This window comes from Leptosomus discolor, chromosome 18 (genome assembly GCF_034619465.1).
Source record: "Leptosomus discolor isolate bLepDis1 chromosome 18, bLepDis1.hap2, whole genome shotgun sequence".
Classification (NCBI taxonomy): Eukaryota; Metazoa; Chordata; class Aves; order Leptosomiformes; family Leptosomidae; genus Leptosomus; species Leptosomus discolor.
Window position 1 is genome coordinate 8,959,407 of NC_141408.1, and position 16,676 is coordinate 8,976,082.

Consider the following 16,676-nt stretch of genomic DNA (forward strand, 5'->3'; position numbering starts at 1 on the left):
CGGAGGGGGCAGAACCAGCAGAGCGCCAGGAGAAAAGCAAATGAGTCATTAATTCTCCAAGTGAAAGAAACTCCTACAACGTCATGCATCATGTGGAAAAAGGGCGCTACCTCTTAATTTCAAAGGAAAAATCAGGATCTCTCAGCAATCTCTCCAGCAGCTCATCAGAAACGACGCGGTTATTGAGACAGCACAAGGTGAGCTTGGCTGAATCGCCCGCATGGTGCGGGGAGCTGCTGCAAATGCAAACGCTGCCGGCGGAGTCGCTTGCCAGAGCAGCAGAAGGTGGAAAAGCCAGAAAAGAGAGAAGCTGCAGGACAGAGCAACAGAGACGGACAGCAGGAGCCCTGGGCCTGGCACGTTTTGGGTGAGGTCTGCCCCGGCTTGGGGGTTTGCTGCGTGGCACTGGTACAGAAAACACCCAGCAGATCAACATCAGTAACTGTTTAATTTATTTTAGTGTCACACTCGGACATACAGCCAGAATTACACCTCGGCCAAAAGCCATATAAAGTGGCATTTTATACAGGAAAAACAATCATCCTTTATTCCCTGGAGACGTAAACCCCAAACAGCTAACATCGCATACAGACGTGCCAAATCTGATAAACACCCCAGAGCCAGGGGGACTAAACCCTTACACCGAAAGTAGAAAAATGCGGACTTGCTCTCTAAAAGTAGAAACACCCAGACCTGTAGCAGTCTTCACAGGCTGAAACTAACATTTCATTTTTCCTTTTATTTCCTCTTATCTCCAGGATGAAATTCGGAGAATGAAACAGGGGAAGCCTTCGGGGAAAGACACACGATGGTAACTTGAACATCACCTTCAGCTATTCATAATTTAGTTAGTCATCAACAGACAGAACAAAAAAAATTAATCTTAATTATTCATCCCTCCACGGGAATAACGAATCTCTGCAAACTCACAATCCCTCCTCCCCAGCTATTGCATTTGGCAACGTGTGAGCCATCCTGCACGTGCACCTTGAGGCGATCTGTCCCTGGGGAACGGACGTGTGTGATTCCGACGTGCTTTCAACCACCGCTCCTTTTGTCACCCGATGTGAAATCAGGAGAGGAAATAAATGAAGCAGCAGGAGACTCGGGAAGATTTGTAAAACCGGAGTGACAAGAAACTGCCGTCCCTCCCCACAAGTGTTGTTACTGCCGCTCCGCGACGGACGCCACCACCACAGCTCTCTGCAGCTGAGCAGCCGCACGCTGCAGCCAGGGCCCGATCCTGGCGCCCCCTGAAAACACACCCCCAAGAGTTGGTGTAAGCGTACATGTTAGCGCACACCTTGCTGCAGCACCAGGTCGGTCTGAGCGGCGTTAGAAAACCTGCCCAACGAGGATTTAATCTCTGCGGATTTATTCCTTCTGCTGGAATCCTGCGACAGGCTCCCGCCTGTCCAAGCGCAGGCTCACCAGCCGACTGTGCAAAGGGAGGACGGGATTTTACCAGCCAGGCACCAGCTTTGCCCTCCCGCAGCCACGGGGCTGAGGAGAGGGGAGCGGTCTGTGCCCAAGAGGGGACAGTGCTGAGTACGAACAGGCAGACACAACCCAGGTTCTGCCTCACTCGAGGATTTCTCATTTCACCTCCTCCTGCCCTGCTCCCAGAGAAGCTCTGGGTTTGCGTGGATGGAGCTCATTTTCCTGGAGCGTGTCTGATCCCCCCCTCCCAGACGTGAGGCAGGGAGTACTACAGTCCCCAGTGAGCACAGCCCCTAATAAATATGGTCCTAAGGCCCAAACTGGACCTGGTAGGGAGCATGACTCTCCCGAGGAAGCATCTGACAGCATGATTGCCTCTCCCCTACCAAACTGGTACAGGACTTTTCTCCTGCACATGCAAGCGAAGCTTGACTTAAAATAAAGCAGGCACGACTGGTCGATCTGCCCCTAAACCCCCACGGGATTCAGTCGTTCATGGTTGGGCATACGCCTTCAAAGTCCCCCCAAAAGTGTACTGAGGAGTTTGGGAAGAAATCTAGCAGAACAAGGAGGTGATGTCTCCCTGCACTGAGGCTCCTTCGGGAAGCTCACGCCCCGGGCAGGGTGCAGATGTCCACCACCCCTGGCTTTGCGGCTGGGTGCTAGCAGGAGCTGGCCCCCCCAGGAAGGGGGGCCTGGGTTATCCAAAACGCTTCACCTCTGGTTCTCCTCCTCTCTGCACCGGTGCAAGCTGAAGCTCAGAGGAGAGGAAGGTCCTCCAAGTCTGAGGTTGGTGTGAGCGTCCTGCCCGGGGAGAGGCCCCGGCTCTCTGTTAACGCCAACATTTCCAGCATCTCTCCTTGCAGGGCAGCGAAGGTGCCAAAGGGGCACACCCCTGCTCGGGACACGCCGGCTGCCACGAGAACGAGGGGCTGGTGCTGTTTGACACTTGCTCCATGAACGGCCCTTTGTGCAGAGAGGGCAAGATGCCTCGGATCCCCTCGGGGCCAGCGGGCGAGTCCAGCACAGGCCAGAGAAATCACAGGCAGCTAGAGACGGGCCCCGCTGATGTCTGGAGTTTGGCCTTTAAGCTGTAACAGCGACAGAGGCTGCCGGGCTGTTGGCAGGAGGTTTGCCAAGGTGCAGAAGGTGCTCCTGTTCGGAAAAGCAGTTGCCCTGCTGTTTCACGGGTGGTTTATGCACGCCTGCCCTGGGAGCAGGGGAGAAATCCGCTTTGGGGTTCTCTCCTGGGCATCTCATTAATTCACTGGAGCTGCAGATGCCCGGAGCCCAGCTCTTAAAGAGCTGGGGGGTTTTCGATGGTGGTAATGGTTTGGGATTCGTTCCCGCCCCCCCTCCCTCCCCACCACAATAAATAATCAAACAGAGGAACAGCTCTGCAACAGGGAGTGAGCAGTAACACCGAACTCGGGCAAAATCCTCAGTGCTGCAGCAGGAGCTCAGTCAGGCTGAAGGTTGGGACACCAAGCGTATCACAGCCAGATATTCTCTGCATCCACCTAAACTGTTTTTGTAGCTGCTGGCTTCCAGGCACCTCTATTTTCTCCACCATGTGGACCCAGAAATGTCCTGGGATTTGCTCCTGCTAAGCTAAGGGGAAGCACCTTGGTCAGATTCCCCCGTGGTCTGAATGGAGATGCAGCACCACGGTATACGATGGTTAAGAGGTCACAGGGTGCGGGAGTGACGGGACAGGGATTTTTCAGCAGCACACTGTAAATCGTAAGTCTAACGAGCTTTGCTCCCGGCCACTGCAGCTAGTCCTGAGCAACGCAGTTTCCTTCTGCTCACTTAGAGTCTTTTTTTGATGAGTTTCTCCAGTTTCCGTATCCGAGAGGACTCCTGCTCGGGTGTGGGAGTGCTCAGCGAGAGGGAGCCGGCGTTCTCCACGCCGGAGGGGGGAGCCGGGAGGCGCTGGCGGAAGAGGTCCAGCATGCTGCTCTGCTCGCTCCTCTTCAGGCCCTGCGGGAGCGAAGGACAGCGAAGCAAGACGGTCAGACTCCACTGATCTGCGAGCGAGCGGGCATGAGAACAGCTGCAGAAGAGCCCATTTCAAACCTCAACCTTTCGTTCACCCACCAAGAGCTGTGTGTAGAGCTCTGCACGATCCCGAGACAACTGAGGGCAGCCCCAGGAGCCAGAGAGCAGGCAGGAGCATGCGGTGTGAACTGAAAAGCTATTCTTCAGTAGCAAATCTACACACTTACAGAGTACAGATGATACACATGCCCTAGGTGCTTTTCCCACTCCCAAACCCCTCCGTATTTCTACTGAAAAAAGGCTCCAACAATCTCATCGCAGCGCTAGTGGACAAGCAGAAATTCTGTGGGACTGGTTCTAACCTTCATGTCTAGTATCTTCTGGAAAGTGTCGGTGCTGCAGTCAGCAAGGAGCTTGATGTAATTGTCGACAAACACAACCGGGGGCTCGTGCGGAGCCATAACCACCTGCCAAGACAAGAAAAAAAAGAGATCAGCCAAATTCTATGAATTAAAGCCAGTGCTCAGTCAACTCAGGCACACGAGTGACAGCAGGACTGGCTTCTTCTTAAATAAAATTCTTAAGGAACAAGAAAGAGGCTGGGAATCTGGGAACACTCTGCAGTCACCCCCTCCGTCCCCAGGACAGTCAGGTCAGAGCAATCTGCTGTGCAGTCCCTCCTGCTTCTGACATGTAACCTGACAGGCGAGCGGAGCCACAAACAGCCGCTCTGTCCTTTGGGTGCAGCTCCTCTCGTACGCTTCTCTGGAGAGACTGGGATGCAGCGTGCGAACCCCCCGCTGACGCCCGCCCCAGAGCTCACACCCTCTTAGTACCAGCAATGGTCAAGTCAGGAAAAAAAATTAATATAGCCTTGAGGCTGGAAAGATGACTACTTGTTGTATTTTCTGTACATAAGCAGCGAGCTCCACAGACAACACATCTTCTGATAATGCTGGGCAGCAAAACCATCTTTCTGGGGGAGTGTGCGAGCGTGAATGTGTGTGTGCAGGCAGGGCAGAAGCAGCACGGGACCAGACTCTTCCCTCTCTCTGAAAACATTTCCATATGTTTCCATTGACCCAGCTCACCCCACACTGTATGCTGTCACCGAGACATTTCTTTCTTTCCCTGCATTTCAGACCAATGAAACATCAGAGCCATGTATACACTTATAAATCCTTAATTTACAGCCCTTGTAAAAATATTCTGCCAAGATGAAAAGCTGGAACTTCAGACAGTGCAGCCAGAGGAGAAAGGAAACAGCTCTGCGGGATGTGCGCGCCCCGACGCCCTCCTCCCCGCCTGCATCTGCGCGTCGCAGGGCTGAGCTGAACGCAGCCGCTCGTGCCACCTACGGCCCCCACGATGCTCCCACTGAACGAGCTGCAGCCGTCTAAGCCCGGGCGCGCTGCTGCGCGGTGGTACTGCTGTACGGAACAGAGGCATCCCTTCTGAACCACCTCGGTACGAGAGCCCTGAAAACGCGGAGGAGGAGCGTATCGGCCTGTGCTTCTGATGGGGTCAAACAGCTCTTAGAGAAAAGACTCTTTGATGCACAATTTGGTAACAGCAGAGAGAGTCTGAGCACTGATAAAGGGACAACCCGCAAGGCAAGGGGAACAGCCAGGGGGGACCAGTCAGCTCTGGGCTCCCGCAAGGAAACCTGCCTACAGAAGCACTGGTGGTCCAGCGGCAGTGGGCAATTCCGAGAGCCTTTTTCTTTCTCCCAAACCCAAGAGATGGGTGCTGACACCAGCCTCAAGCGCTGTGTGTGGGTCACTCAGGCTCAGGGTGATCTATTCGGTCACCACGATTAACAAACCTGCCCCAGCCAACCACGCAGCCCCACCACCCGCTGATTACACGGGGCCTTATTTTGTAGAACAGCTCTGCAGAGCACTGAGCCCCGTGAGCGTCTCGCTGTTCAGTTACCCATCACCCTGACGGGGAGCCCTCGCCTGGGGCCAGCAGAAGCGCTTTCTGCGGGAGCAGGGCAAGCACTGGGCGTCTGAAAAAGCGGTCACGCTGCTGCTGCACAGCCTGCGGAGCAGCAGCACCCTGCAGCCTGCGCTCCCTGCCGGGGGCACTTCCTCTGCTGCTTTCGTCTCAATCCCGATGAACCCAATGTGATGTTAAGGGCAGACAAATCAACTCCATTATTTTTCTGATTCACATACAAGCTCCAAGGAAAGACCTGTTTCTGTACGCAACAGGCACCAATCTTACCTGCTCCTCTGTTAGCCATACCAGGATATTTTTCTTCAGGTCATTTCTAACAAAATTTAGACTTGCTTTAACGTTTCTACTAACATCTCAGTCACCTTACTCCAAAAGCATGGAACTGCAGAATTAACTTCTCAGTTCAGACTGCAAACCCAGCCGTGACATTACCTCGGGCATGGGAGCAAAGCCACACCGAGCAGCAGGCAAGCACAGGGCTCTGCACCTCCTCCTTGCCTTGGCTGCAGTTTACAGGAGGCTCTGGCTGGCAGCTGCCTGTCCTGCCTGACCCCAGGTCCCACAAATTGCCTCACAGGAATATCTTTACAGCACTGCTGGTGAGCAGGGACAATCCCATCGCCCAGGAGGATGCAACTGCACAGCTCCCATAGCTTGCCCTGGGATCAGACCTAACTCCTTCCTCCAGCAACAGGGGGAAGGGGAGATTGCCTTGCTTGTTACTTTTTATGAAGACAACACGCTGCTTTTGGGTCATTTTCCAGGCACCAGGTCTGGAAAATGAAAAAGGACTCTGGTGAATACAGTAACCCAGACATGTTTGCACTGGCTGTTACACTAGACAGTAAACAGGTGACTCAAGCACGGCTTGGCTCCCCTGCGTGATGGAGTCTGCACAAAGGCCTGGAGTAACCTGAACTGGAGGGTTTGCCCTGAGGCAGACACTTACGGATGCTAGCTCTGATTTTCACAAGTTCCTGAGGGAATCTGGTGCCCCGAATCTCCTAGTAAGCAGAACTTGAGCTCTCAGTTACCTTGAAAAATGAGGACGAAAACTCAAATGTGATGTTAAAAAGAGAGTGGGGGCAAACCCAAGGCGAACAAGCCAGTTCTGCAGAACAGCTGGCAGCACACCCGGACAAGCTCGCGTACGTTCATGTGCAATTGCAGATTGCCCGTTCAAAGGAAGGGCCCCCTGGAATTCGCTCGCTCCAATTCCCAGTCCAGCAGTCTGGCTGGCAGGTCATCAAAAGTCTTGAGTTACCTTCAGGATCATTTCAGCCCGAGTCATGCCTTTCACCACTATCTTTGTGTAGCTGGCAGGAGCCTTCCTCACCACTTGGGACCCAATGGAGGGCAGATCCAGGAGAACCATCTTCAGAGAGTGAGTGTCCAGCAGCAGCTGCAATAGTTAATCACAGCCTGTTATTCAGGTCCCTTTTACCAAGCTCCATTAGCTGCTATAATCCAACACCCTTAGAAGTTGAACACACCCCACACTGGAGAAAGTCCTTGGACTGCAGGAACAGGAGGGATCGACCCGTGTAACGACACTTCAAGGAGACAGGATCACCTGCGGCTACGTATCAGCACCGTTCGTTGTGTTTAACGGAGCACTGCTGACTTGAAACGACTTACGGCAGCTCAACGTCTGGCACGTAAGGCACAGATTTCCAGTCCTCTTCCCCACCACAGTATGAAGTGAAACAATCTCAACTGCCTGTAGCCGTATCACTATTTAGATACTGAGGTCAAATGAATTAACACCATGCTTCCTCCTGCACCCAACCACCCACGACGTCAGGTATTCTGCATTTACTCAACCACTTTATTATTTTTTTCTTTAAAAAGAAAACTGCAACAGAATACAGCTACATGGAGGAGCGCTCAAAATCCTGTGCTCACTGGGACACTGAAACTCACAGCCTGTATGTTGGATTTTACTAGACCAGCAGCTAAATAAGCAGCAAGGAGTGGCCACGGAATTCAGCCCAGACAGACAAGCACAGTCTGATGACAAAATGCTGCGGGTTAGGGTTTGCTTAGAGAAAAATTACCCCAAATACCACACTCTTCTGATTGCACGAGGTATGTTTGAAGAGATGAGACATGACCAGTGAAGGACAGAAATCTGAACTCAAACTAGAGGAAGAGGAGCACAATCTATTTACACAGCAGCGAGTGCGAAAGCCCGCTGGGCTGCCGGCACACCCCGTGCAAACGGGCTCTCAGGAGCAGGTGGAAGCTCGTTCTGGACACACAACGTGGCACTGCGGAACCCCCCAGCAGCCACCACCAACAGTATGAACATTTATGGCACGGCTTTCAGCACACGTGGGAACTCAGTTGAAATGCAAAGGACTGAGCCGAGGAGGAGGAGGGGTGGTGGGTCACGCCAGTTCAAATCTGGACCCCGTTATCCGCGGCAGCGTATCATCGCTGTGGGCTGCCTGTTTCACGGTTTGCAGGAGGTGAAGCGATGCCATCAGTCTCGTCCTGGGAAGCCAGGAAACCACAGCACAAACGAGCAGCTCTGTGCACCCCGGAGCTGCTGCAGCCTGATGTCGGCTCAGGCTGTCATAGCTGGATTCCTGCATGTCTACAAGGGATCCCATAGATGGAAGATTTTTCCATGGTTGGGGAATTCATGTCTTTCCCACGTAAACTCTCTCACGTCTAACAGCAGTTTCGCACACTCTGTAGCCTTTCTCCACGGACGCTGCACTCGCAGGCTCTGTCCCCTCACCTTGTTTCCCCCGTTCTCCATTCCAGGTCCCTGGAATCACTAACTCACTGCCAAACCTTGCCGAGATGGAGAACTGTGGTTAAGTCAGAGAGACAAACACAGAAAGCGAAACCCCAGAGGTCTCACTCCCTGCACTGAACACCTCTGTAAATACTGCCCTAGTGTCCAGATTTCAAACATGATTATCAGCAAAGAGCAGGAAAAGCTGTGTTTAGGACGGGAAAAGCATATTCCACAGCAACATTTGCACCAGGGGAGAGAAACTGGCATCGAAAGATGGCAGTGGGTGACCAGGGGGGTGTTCAAAAGATGCTAAGGCAATTGAGGACCTACATGCTGCAGAGGCAGCGAAGATCAGCTTCTGAAGACCTCTGTACATCTAACCCCAGGAAGGTATGTCCCACTTATAATGAGATATATTCATTGTGGAAAAAAAACCCTTCCCAGTCTGCTTTAAAGCAGCAAATTTGGCCTGTTATTCCAATACGGTAATATCAAAACCTTTTAACATTAGACACAAGCCCACTGCTGGCATCTGGTCAATCACTTTAGACGCTTATTTAGAAAAAGACTTCATTTAATCACTCTCAGGTTATTGCTCATCGCACAAGACGAGCAGGAACTGTGCTTCATTCATTTGCTTTCCACTAAGAAAGAGGAAGGTTTTGATGCAAATCTCCTGTTTCATTTTGCAGACACACACTGCTCAGAACCCGCCTTTGATGCCTAAAACCCAAGCAGCTTTTAAGACACCGATCTGAAGTTCACAGCAGTCCCATTAGGGACGATTCTGTTTGGTGGTTTTTTTTTTTTTTTTTTTATAATCAGCCCACAAGGGAGCAGCTGTATCTGCAGGGGCCAGCTAAAAGCCTGCCTCATCCAAACCTCACTCTCGCAGAGCAGCAGGGTCCCAGCCCACAGGCAGGGGTGGGAGATCGAGGGCCACAGCCCTGCAGCTGCACCCGTGGTCTCAAGGCAATAAATACCTCGCGCTGCCCACCCACGTGCAACCTGGGGACAGGGTTCCTGTCACGGGGCAGCACTTCAACAGAAATGCTTACGTTAAGTCAAGCGGCAGTAATTCAACATCACTCCTTCCCTGAGATTTTGTCTCCCTGTCTGGCGGGATCTACAGCTCTCAAAGCACAGCAGGGAGGCAGGTTCCTGGGAGAAAGCTGGGGAATCCTGAGCTCCAGGTGCTGGGTCGTCACTTCCCTGGGTTACTGTGTGGCTCTGCCCCACCATGCAGCAGTGTTTTGACGTGTGTTTGCAACACCTGAGGCAGCGAGGCCTGGAAAGCATTTATGCAGGAAAGAAACTGTCCTGTCTTATGGCCCAGCAGCATCTCTCACCTAGCAAGGTTAAAAACACCCACCAAACTTGGGGCCCGTTTAGCAATTTTTTGGGACAGAACAGAGAAAACACCGCACTACGCCTCCACACCACCATCCTTCCCGCACGGCTCTGAGGAGAGGAAGGCAGCAGCCATCCACAACCAGCGGGCAAACCGGAGGCGGCAAGAATCTATTTGCACTCTCTGGAACTCAGCCAGGACGCAGGCTCTAGCAAAAGCCCGCAGGCTCCCATGGCTTCACTTCCACGGAGAGGAAGGAGCCAGTACCTGGGAGCGCCGTCCCTGGGAGGATCCGGCATTGCTCTGCTTGAGAGCTGGCATGCCACCGCCGCGGGCACGTGGTGCCGAGCACCGCCGTCACTGGGAACGTGTAGGAACCAACCTGCTCTTGGCAGACACACAGTCACGTGAGTCCAAGCGTTCTCTGTGTGTGTGTTACATCTTGAACACTTTAAAAAAAGTCTTAGCCTTTAAATTACATGAGTGGAGAAACTTCCTGGACACCTGGGGGTTTGGGTTGCTGGTTTCTTTGGTAAAGCTTTCCTGTGGTCTCACTCCCCCTCCAATAAAGCTTCCTACATCAATTCCTTTTAAGGAGCAGACATACGCACGAATAAAGGATTAAAGCCATTACCGCACACACCCTCATCACTGCCCACCCTCCACCCTGGCGCTTCCTGAAAGGGAGGAAAGGGGAAGCACATCTCATCCAGCAACCACGGGTTGACCATGCCCCAGCTCTTCTGAGCAGAGAAGTAACAGGCTTGAGTTTAACTCTGGGAGAAGGCACAGCAGCAGCAGAGGGAGAACTGAGAAAGGACGGGATAGAATGGTCTTTTCAAGAAGGACATAGGAGCTTCTTGCAATAGTTTCTGCCATGAGCAACTTTCTTCTCCTTTTCGTGAGCACACTGAAGACAATCTCATCGTCTCACCTTAGATGGGTGCGTAAGTGTCTGTTGTTCCTGTGCTATTGTTACTTTGACTGGCAAAGTGAGAGCTCCTCTGCTCGGGAAGGTGCGTGGGACCCCTCTCCCAGGACGGGTTCAACTGTGGCAGGATCCCTACAACCTGCTTCCAACTCTGCCCTGTATCAGAGTGAGTCTCTCTTGCCTTACCTGCACCAGAGTTCAGGACACATAACTCAGCTCTCTGCCCCTTTTTACCAAAAAACTGCCCTGACTTCTTGAACCCAAAAGTCATGAAATACGACAGCCAATGCAAGTGCTTGTTCTTACCTGTTCTGCGCCCACCATGCTAATAGGTTTACACTTGAAGAGATGGTTAATGAACTTGGGAATGAAGGAGCTGCAGAGAAGAGATACAAAATGACACAATTACACGTGAGTATTTGGAGTCATGCAGTCTTTTGTGGTAACAACACATGCAAAAACAAACTGGGATGGCTTTCCACAAAAACACTAAGTGCCTGGTTCTCGAGCTGATTCCACACACATGAAGTATATTAAATAAAAAAACCCCAAACCCTGGATACAATTCTTTTTTTTGCTTTAATCCATACTGATCTCAAAATAAATTGAGGAGTTGCAGACATACTCTAGGTAAATAAATTGCTATAAACCATATATGAAGTATTACAGTACAAGGTCAAAACCAAGCAAACAAACTATTGTACATAATAAAAACAGCAACACGCCAGGATTAGCACAGCTATTCATGGAGTGGAAGTATCCTGGTTATATCCAGAGCCTACATTTTACTGCATACAAGTAATTCCATAACACGCACGTTACACGCTGAACTTGAGGTTCAGCCAAGGCTGGAGGTCTGCTGGGCCCTGGACGTTCACACAGGAAGGCATTCCTCCAGAAAGCTTCTGGCCAACACAATCAAGACAAGAAAAAGTTTTGTGAAAAGGAAAACACCATTACTCTATTTTACTGATGTGGACTTCAGACTCAGAAAAGCGACCAAGTTACGTACACTCAACTCGGGAGAATTTGCCAAGGATGGAAGCCCAATATTCGCCACCTTGGACAACGTACTCCAGAGCGTCAACTTTGGTCTTAGCTTTTTGCTTCTTGGTTTTAGGCTTTGTGGTAGTTTCATTCTTCAGTGGAGAAGCAGATGCTCCCTCCCAGCAGAAGGACTGGCTGAGCACCTGCAAGACAAGCTCCTGCCCCATCTACCCCACTGAGCTGCAGCACCAAGAAAACTCAGGAGCAGAACATGAGGCGAGGAGCGTGAGCAACACTAATTCCATCTGTCAGGACCACAGCACTCACACTCTTGTCTCCCTTTTGCTGCCTTGTTTTTTAATGTACTCTTTCACACCGCCTTCTTTGGCTGAATGCCTACAAGGCTCACGTTTCCAGGACCTTGTCCATGACCTGGTGATAGGTCTTAGATTTTAATGGCTCTGTCCTAAGTTCACAGGAGTCGGTTTGTTTTCTGTCCTTTTGAATGAGGTGCCATTTATAGTGATTATCTAAATCCAGCATGGTTTCCCCCTTGCATCTGTCAAGCTATTTGTTTCCTTCCCACGAAGCAAGGAGCATGTACAGCATCTTGTTTGTCCTGCCACCTGTTTTCCAAGCCAGGACATTTATTTTTCGACCTTTCTCATGGAAGAATGACAAAAGCGTAACTCAGGCACAGAGCATGCCAAGCTGCTGAGCAAACTGAAAGAAATGGTTCAAGGAAGAGTCCTTCCCAGCGAAGGCTCCTTCCCTTCCCCTTCCCTCAGACACAGCCACGACCTCTCTCAATGAATCATCTTTTCCTGGAGAGGCGTCAAGGAGAACAATTTCAAACTAGTATTGAGAACCAGCTACCGGGCTGCCCCAAACAGCTTTGGATTTGGCCACCAGAGAAACAACCTTGGCAACAAAATACAAATAGGAGGAAAACAAGCCCTGTCTCCTCTTGCACAAAAGTATTACGGCAGAGATTTAACTTATCTGGTTTAGAAGTCCATTTTTCAGGTGTATAACTAATTCCCAGAGGGCAATTACAGAGCGCCAAGCACAGCTGTAGCTCAGGTGATCCTATAAAACAATCAATCGGTAGCAGCTCCAGATGCAGCAGCTTGCTACAAGCAGAAGAGCGCAAGGCATTAATTGTACCTTTGATCCTGCACGTAGGTCCAACTCTTCCTCCCTCTGTAAGGTCACGCGTGGAGCTACTGCTCACGTTTTGTATGAGAAACAGGGCGAGCCTTTCTTTCTGCAGGGTGGCAGACCAGCAGCCAAGGGACCCCCTCCCCTCTTCTTTTTAGCCTTCTTTTCCATGTAACCACACGGTCTCCCATAGACAGCATTCTGTCTTGCACAAAACAATTCCCAGGCCCCTTAGGATGGCCACCCACAATCAATGCAGAAGGGTAAAGGGACCTTCCATCCCCACATGCCTGTTATTTCACGCTGCCTTATGGGAAACAGCTTCTCAACTCCAGCAGGACAGATAAGACAAACCATAAGATCCAAGGGCTGCTCTGGTATTTTCTTCTTCTTTTTTTTTTTTTTTTTGACTAGCAGAGACCATCAAGAGCAGTTGCACTTAACTGAAAAATTCACTTGAGTCTCTTGCCTAAGCTGGACTCAACGCTTGGCTCTCTTAGCATACAGCAGGCAATCCTGATGCGAATAATACGTGCGTATTCAATGGTAATGCTCTGCACAAGGTTTTTAACTCCAAATGCCTTTACTCCCTGCACATCCACGGAGCTAGATTGGATGCCAGAATTCATTTACAGTTTCGGCTATAAAACTGAATCCAGCAAACCCTCCGTAGAAGCAGACAAGTCCCCAGTGTAATAATAAAGCAGTGCAAGACAGATTAGGAACCTAAAGCACAGAAACCACAGCATCTGAGAGGCTCCCATCCAACGGGAGCGGCTCTGCCAAAGCCTGTGTTTTCCTAATCCCCTGCACTGATGATGCATCAAACACAATGCCTTGCTAAGCAAGGCAGACAGAGATGCAACCACAGTCCGTCTGTCCAACAGGAGCTACTGCAGGACATCACTCGAAGCATCCTGGTGTCACTGAGTCACTGCAGCTGAGAAGGGTTTTGCTTCACGCCACCCTCCGAGGCAGGGACCAGCCCTTGCAGGCTCGCCCAGGCTTAGCTCAGCTCGTTGCTTCGAAACCTCCAGGAGCCTCCTCGTCATGATCTTCTTCCACCTAACTCCTCTCACCGAAAGCACGATGCAAAGGCCAGAGCGACTGGGAGGACGCCTGCTGCAGTTACGCACCACGCTTGGCTGTTCACGATGGACAAGCCGCTTTTCTGGCGAGAGGGAAGAGTTGTTTGTTTTTCCTGTCTCTCGGTTCTAATCTCTTCCTCATTGAGGATGGGTCACAGACTTCCCAAACACATCCCGGCATAGCAGCCACAGCTTCGCCGCTGCGGTTTTTGATTTCAAAGGATAAGGACCGAGGTGCAGTGAGAACAGAGCCCCTCACCCGGCCGGCGAGTGCCTCCTGGAAAGCCAGCTGCTTCTCACTATTTCAAGGCAGTGAGGGTTGCATATCGGTCAAAACAAAGCAAAAATGACAAACTAGGTTAGAGGATTGATGCAATTTCTGATGGCCATTTTTCTTCTTCCAGACTTGGCTCAGATCCCGCAGTTTTAAATGTAGTGACTTTAGATGCCTTCTCCCCTGTGGTCCTGTAACTCAACACTAGCGCTTTATACAATCCATTAGAGCTGAGAAGTGGCTGGCAGTTCAAAAAGAAACAGGCATTAGCACACGGGGAAGCACAATGCCTGTTAAAAGGATTTTCAGTGTTGGGGAGCACACAAAAGGCCAGGTATTTATACTGGGCAGGCCAGCACATTCCATAAGAATTCAGAGCTTCAAAAATACAAGTCTTTATACGCATTAAAATGTCATAAGGATTTTAAGCAGATCAGTGTACCCTTACCACTGGGTTAGTTCTCCTTAAAACCAAACTGTACAGAAGGACTCAAATACGATCCAGCAAAAACACAATCTTCAGGAACCAAATTTTCACTTCTACACCTGATTCCATGTCGCAGTGAATTCAGGACTGCGTCACTTTAACGTGCTGTAGATCAGAGCTGTAGTTGTCTTAAAAAAGGTTTTGAAGTGGAGCGGTAGTTTTGCAGGTTTCTGTGCTCTTCTATGGAGCAAGCTGTGATGAAGGCACTCAGCTTAGATGTGAACATTTCTCAAATGTGAGAGCTGGGTATTTTATCTGGAATTTGCTTGGTATGTGCTTAGCAGTAAAGTTAAAAGGGAGGCAACTAAGCTGAGGTATTAAGACTGTGCTGCGAACAGCTGAGTAAATGGGGCTTTTTATTTATCACCACGATAGTGATATAAAATTCAAGCGTAACTACATAGAAAGCTTAAGTGCAATAAATTTTCACTGAGACACCATTTCAAACAGTGATTACAGGCAACGTCATAATATGATTTATCGGTAACTGCTCCTTAATGCAAACTAATGAGTTCCCTGAGACAGAAAGGGGGAATGAAACTCTCAGGCCAGCCTCCCTGCTGCAAAAGCTAACAGTGCTCCAGAGAGCCTGCTGCATCTTTCCCTGCTGAAGCAGGAGCTGAAGCTGCAGTCTCAAACCCACACAGTAACTGCCAGGCCATACAGTTTATTTCAGGATGATTAGCTTATTACAGATGAATGAAACGTTAAGGTATTTTGGAGTGACACACGATACACATGGTACTGCTCTCAAGTCTACCAGCGTAGTCACATGCAACACCAAAAGCAGCAGCTACAATTGGCAGAGTCCTCCTGAGGGTTTTTCTTGGGGCACTGGCATGCAAAGCTCAGCTGGCCACAGGCAAGCAGGGAAGAGTTCAAAGTATCTTGCGAAAGAACTGAATTTTTGTTTAAGACACACAGCTTCGAAGTTTGGATGTCAAAGAGATGTTGGAGAGCTGCACCCTGAATCCAGAGGCAAGGGGCACTTCTGTCTCATCTTCCAGTTCTTTCATGCTGCTCAACTTTAAGTAACTTGCCAGGAAGACACTTGTAATATTCCCCAAAATCTGAATGTACATTTCCCCTCCTTACTGAACCATTTTTGCACAGAAAAGCAGCTTTTAGACTGTGAAGGTAGAATGTACTCACCACATACACCCTCCTTACAGTGCTATAGCTATTATAAAAGTTATTATCAGGCAAAGGATGCTCCAGATTTCTCAGTACCTGGAAGCACCACAGCCTCTTATCCCTGGAAGGAAAGTAGGTTCCCACAGCAAGAGTCGTGTCTACATTCAGACATTCAAAGCCTTTTAAAGACGTCCAGCCCCAAACTTTCTGTACTTGGCAAACAGTAGACAGCGATCACCACACAGGATGGTTTAGGCACGTACGGAGGAACCAATCAATACAAGTATCTGAAAAAATCTGCCTCAGTCGGAAACTTTAGACAAGAAATTGAAATATATTTTAACCTTGCCAGCAGCTGCTTGGTGTTTGCTGCCCTACCCCACCTCCCTCCGTGGTCTCCTTGGACAGAGAGGATCTTCACCCCGGCACTAAGAGCCACTGATGCTGCACGCTAGAAAGCAAATAGATCACCATGTACAAACAGACTGGTGAGAACCAGAGACTTCAACAAACTCTGCACCGTGTTGGTAACTTACTTTGCAAATTTGATACAGAACTGAGTGAAATACTTCCTCGTGGAGGCCAGATTGTCGCGGATGATGGGGACGTTCTGTTTAATGTGGAGAATCACTGAGGTGACATAAGGACTCTGGTCACCAACATGTTCCACATTCTGCCACTGCATCTGCACAAAGGGGAAAAAACAACCAAAACGACTGTTTAATTCATTAAGATTCAAGCAATAGGTAAGGAAAACCATACAAACTTCCTGCCAAAACATCTCTAAGGAATCAAGAGCCTGCCTCTGCAGTTCTCCACCAAGGTCAAGCTCTCCCTCATATACTGATTGAGCAAAACCCTTCCACAACAAGATACACAGAAAACCTGTAACAGCCCTTTTTGCACCAGAGCAGAGAAGGATTGTGACTGGTAACCTACAAAAACGGGGACCACTAAGATTAAAAAAGCTTTTGGAGCACGCCAGACTGCCTTCATATTTAACAGTTTCCAGTTTGCTGGGATGAAGTGCCCATATAAATCCTGATTACAGGCATTTGAGAAAATATCTGCAAGCTTGCAAAGTCTGGATTCCTGTATGGCAGCCAAGACT

General features: G+C 50.0%; 1 protein-coding gene across 1 annotated transcript in view; it reads right to left on the reverse strand.

The window, feature by feature from the left end:
* Positions 1-2,819: 2,819 nt before the first annotated feature.
* VPS53 (VPS53 subunit of GARP complex) overlaps positions 2,820-16,676 on the reverse strand; it is a 66,329-nt gene continuing 52,472 nt past the window's right edge. The window contains exons 18-22 of the mRNA XM_086475071.1: positions 16,102-16,250; positions 10,741-10,810; positions 6,668-6,805; positions 3,804-3,908; positions 2,820-3,423 (exon numbers count right to left, since the gene is read on the reverse strand). Of these exons, the coding sequence (XP_086331197.1) occupies positions 3,253-3,423; positions 3,804-3,908; positions 6,668-6,805; positions 10,741-10,810; positions 16,102-16,250 (633 nt within the window). The 3' untranslated portion in view covers positions 2,820-3,252. The remainder of the gene's footprint in view (positions 3,424-3,803; positions 3,909-6,667; positions 6,806-10,740; positions 10,811-16,101; positions 16,251-16,676) is intronic.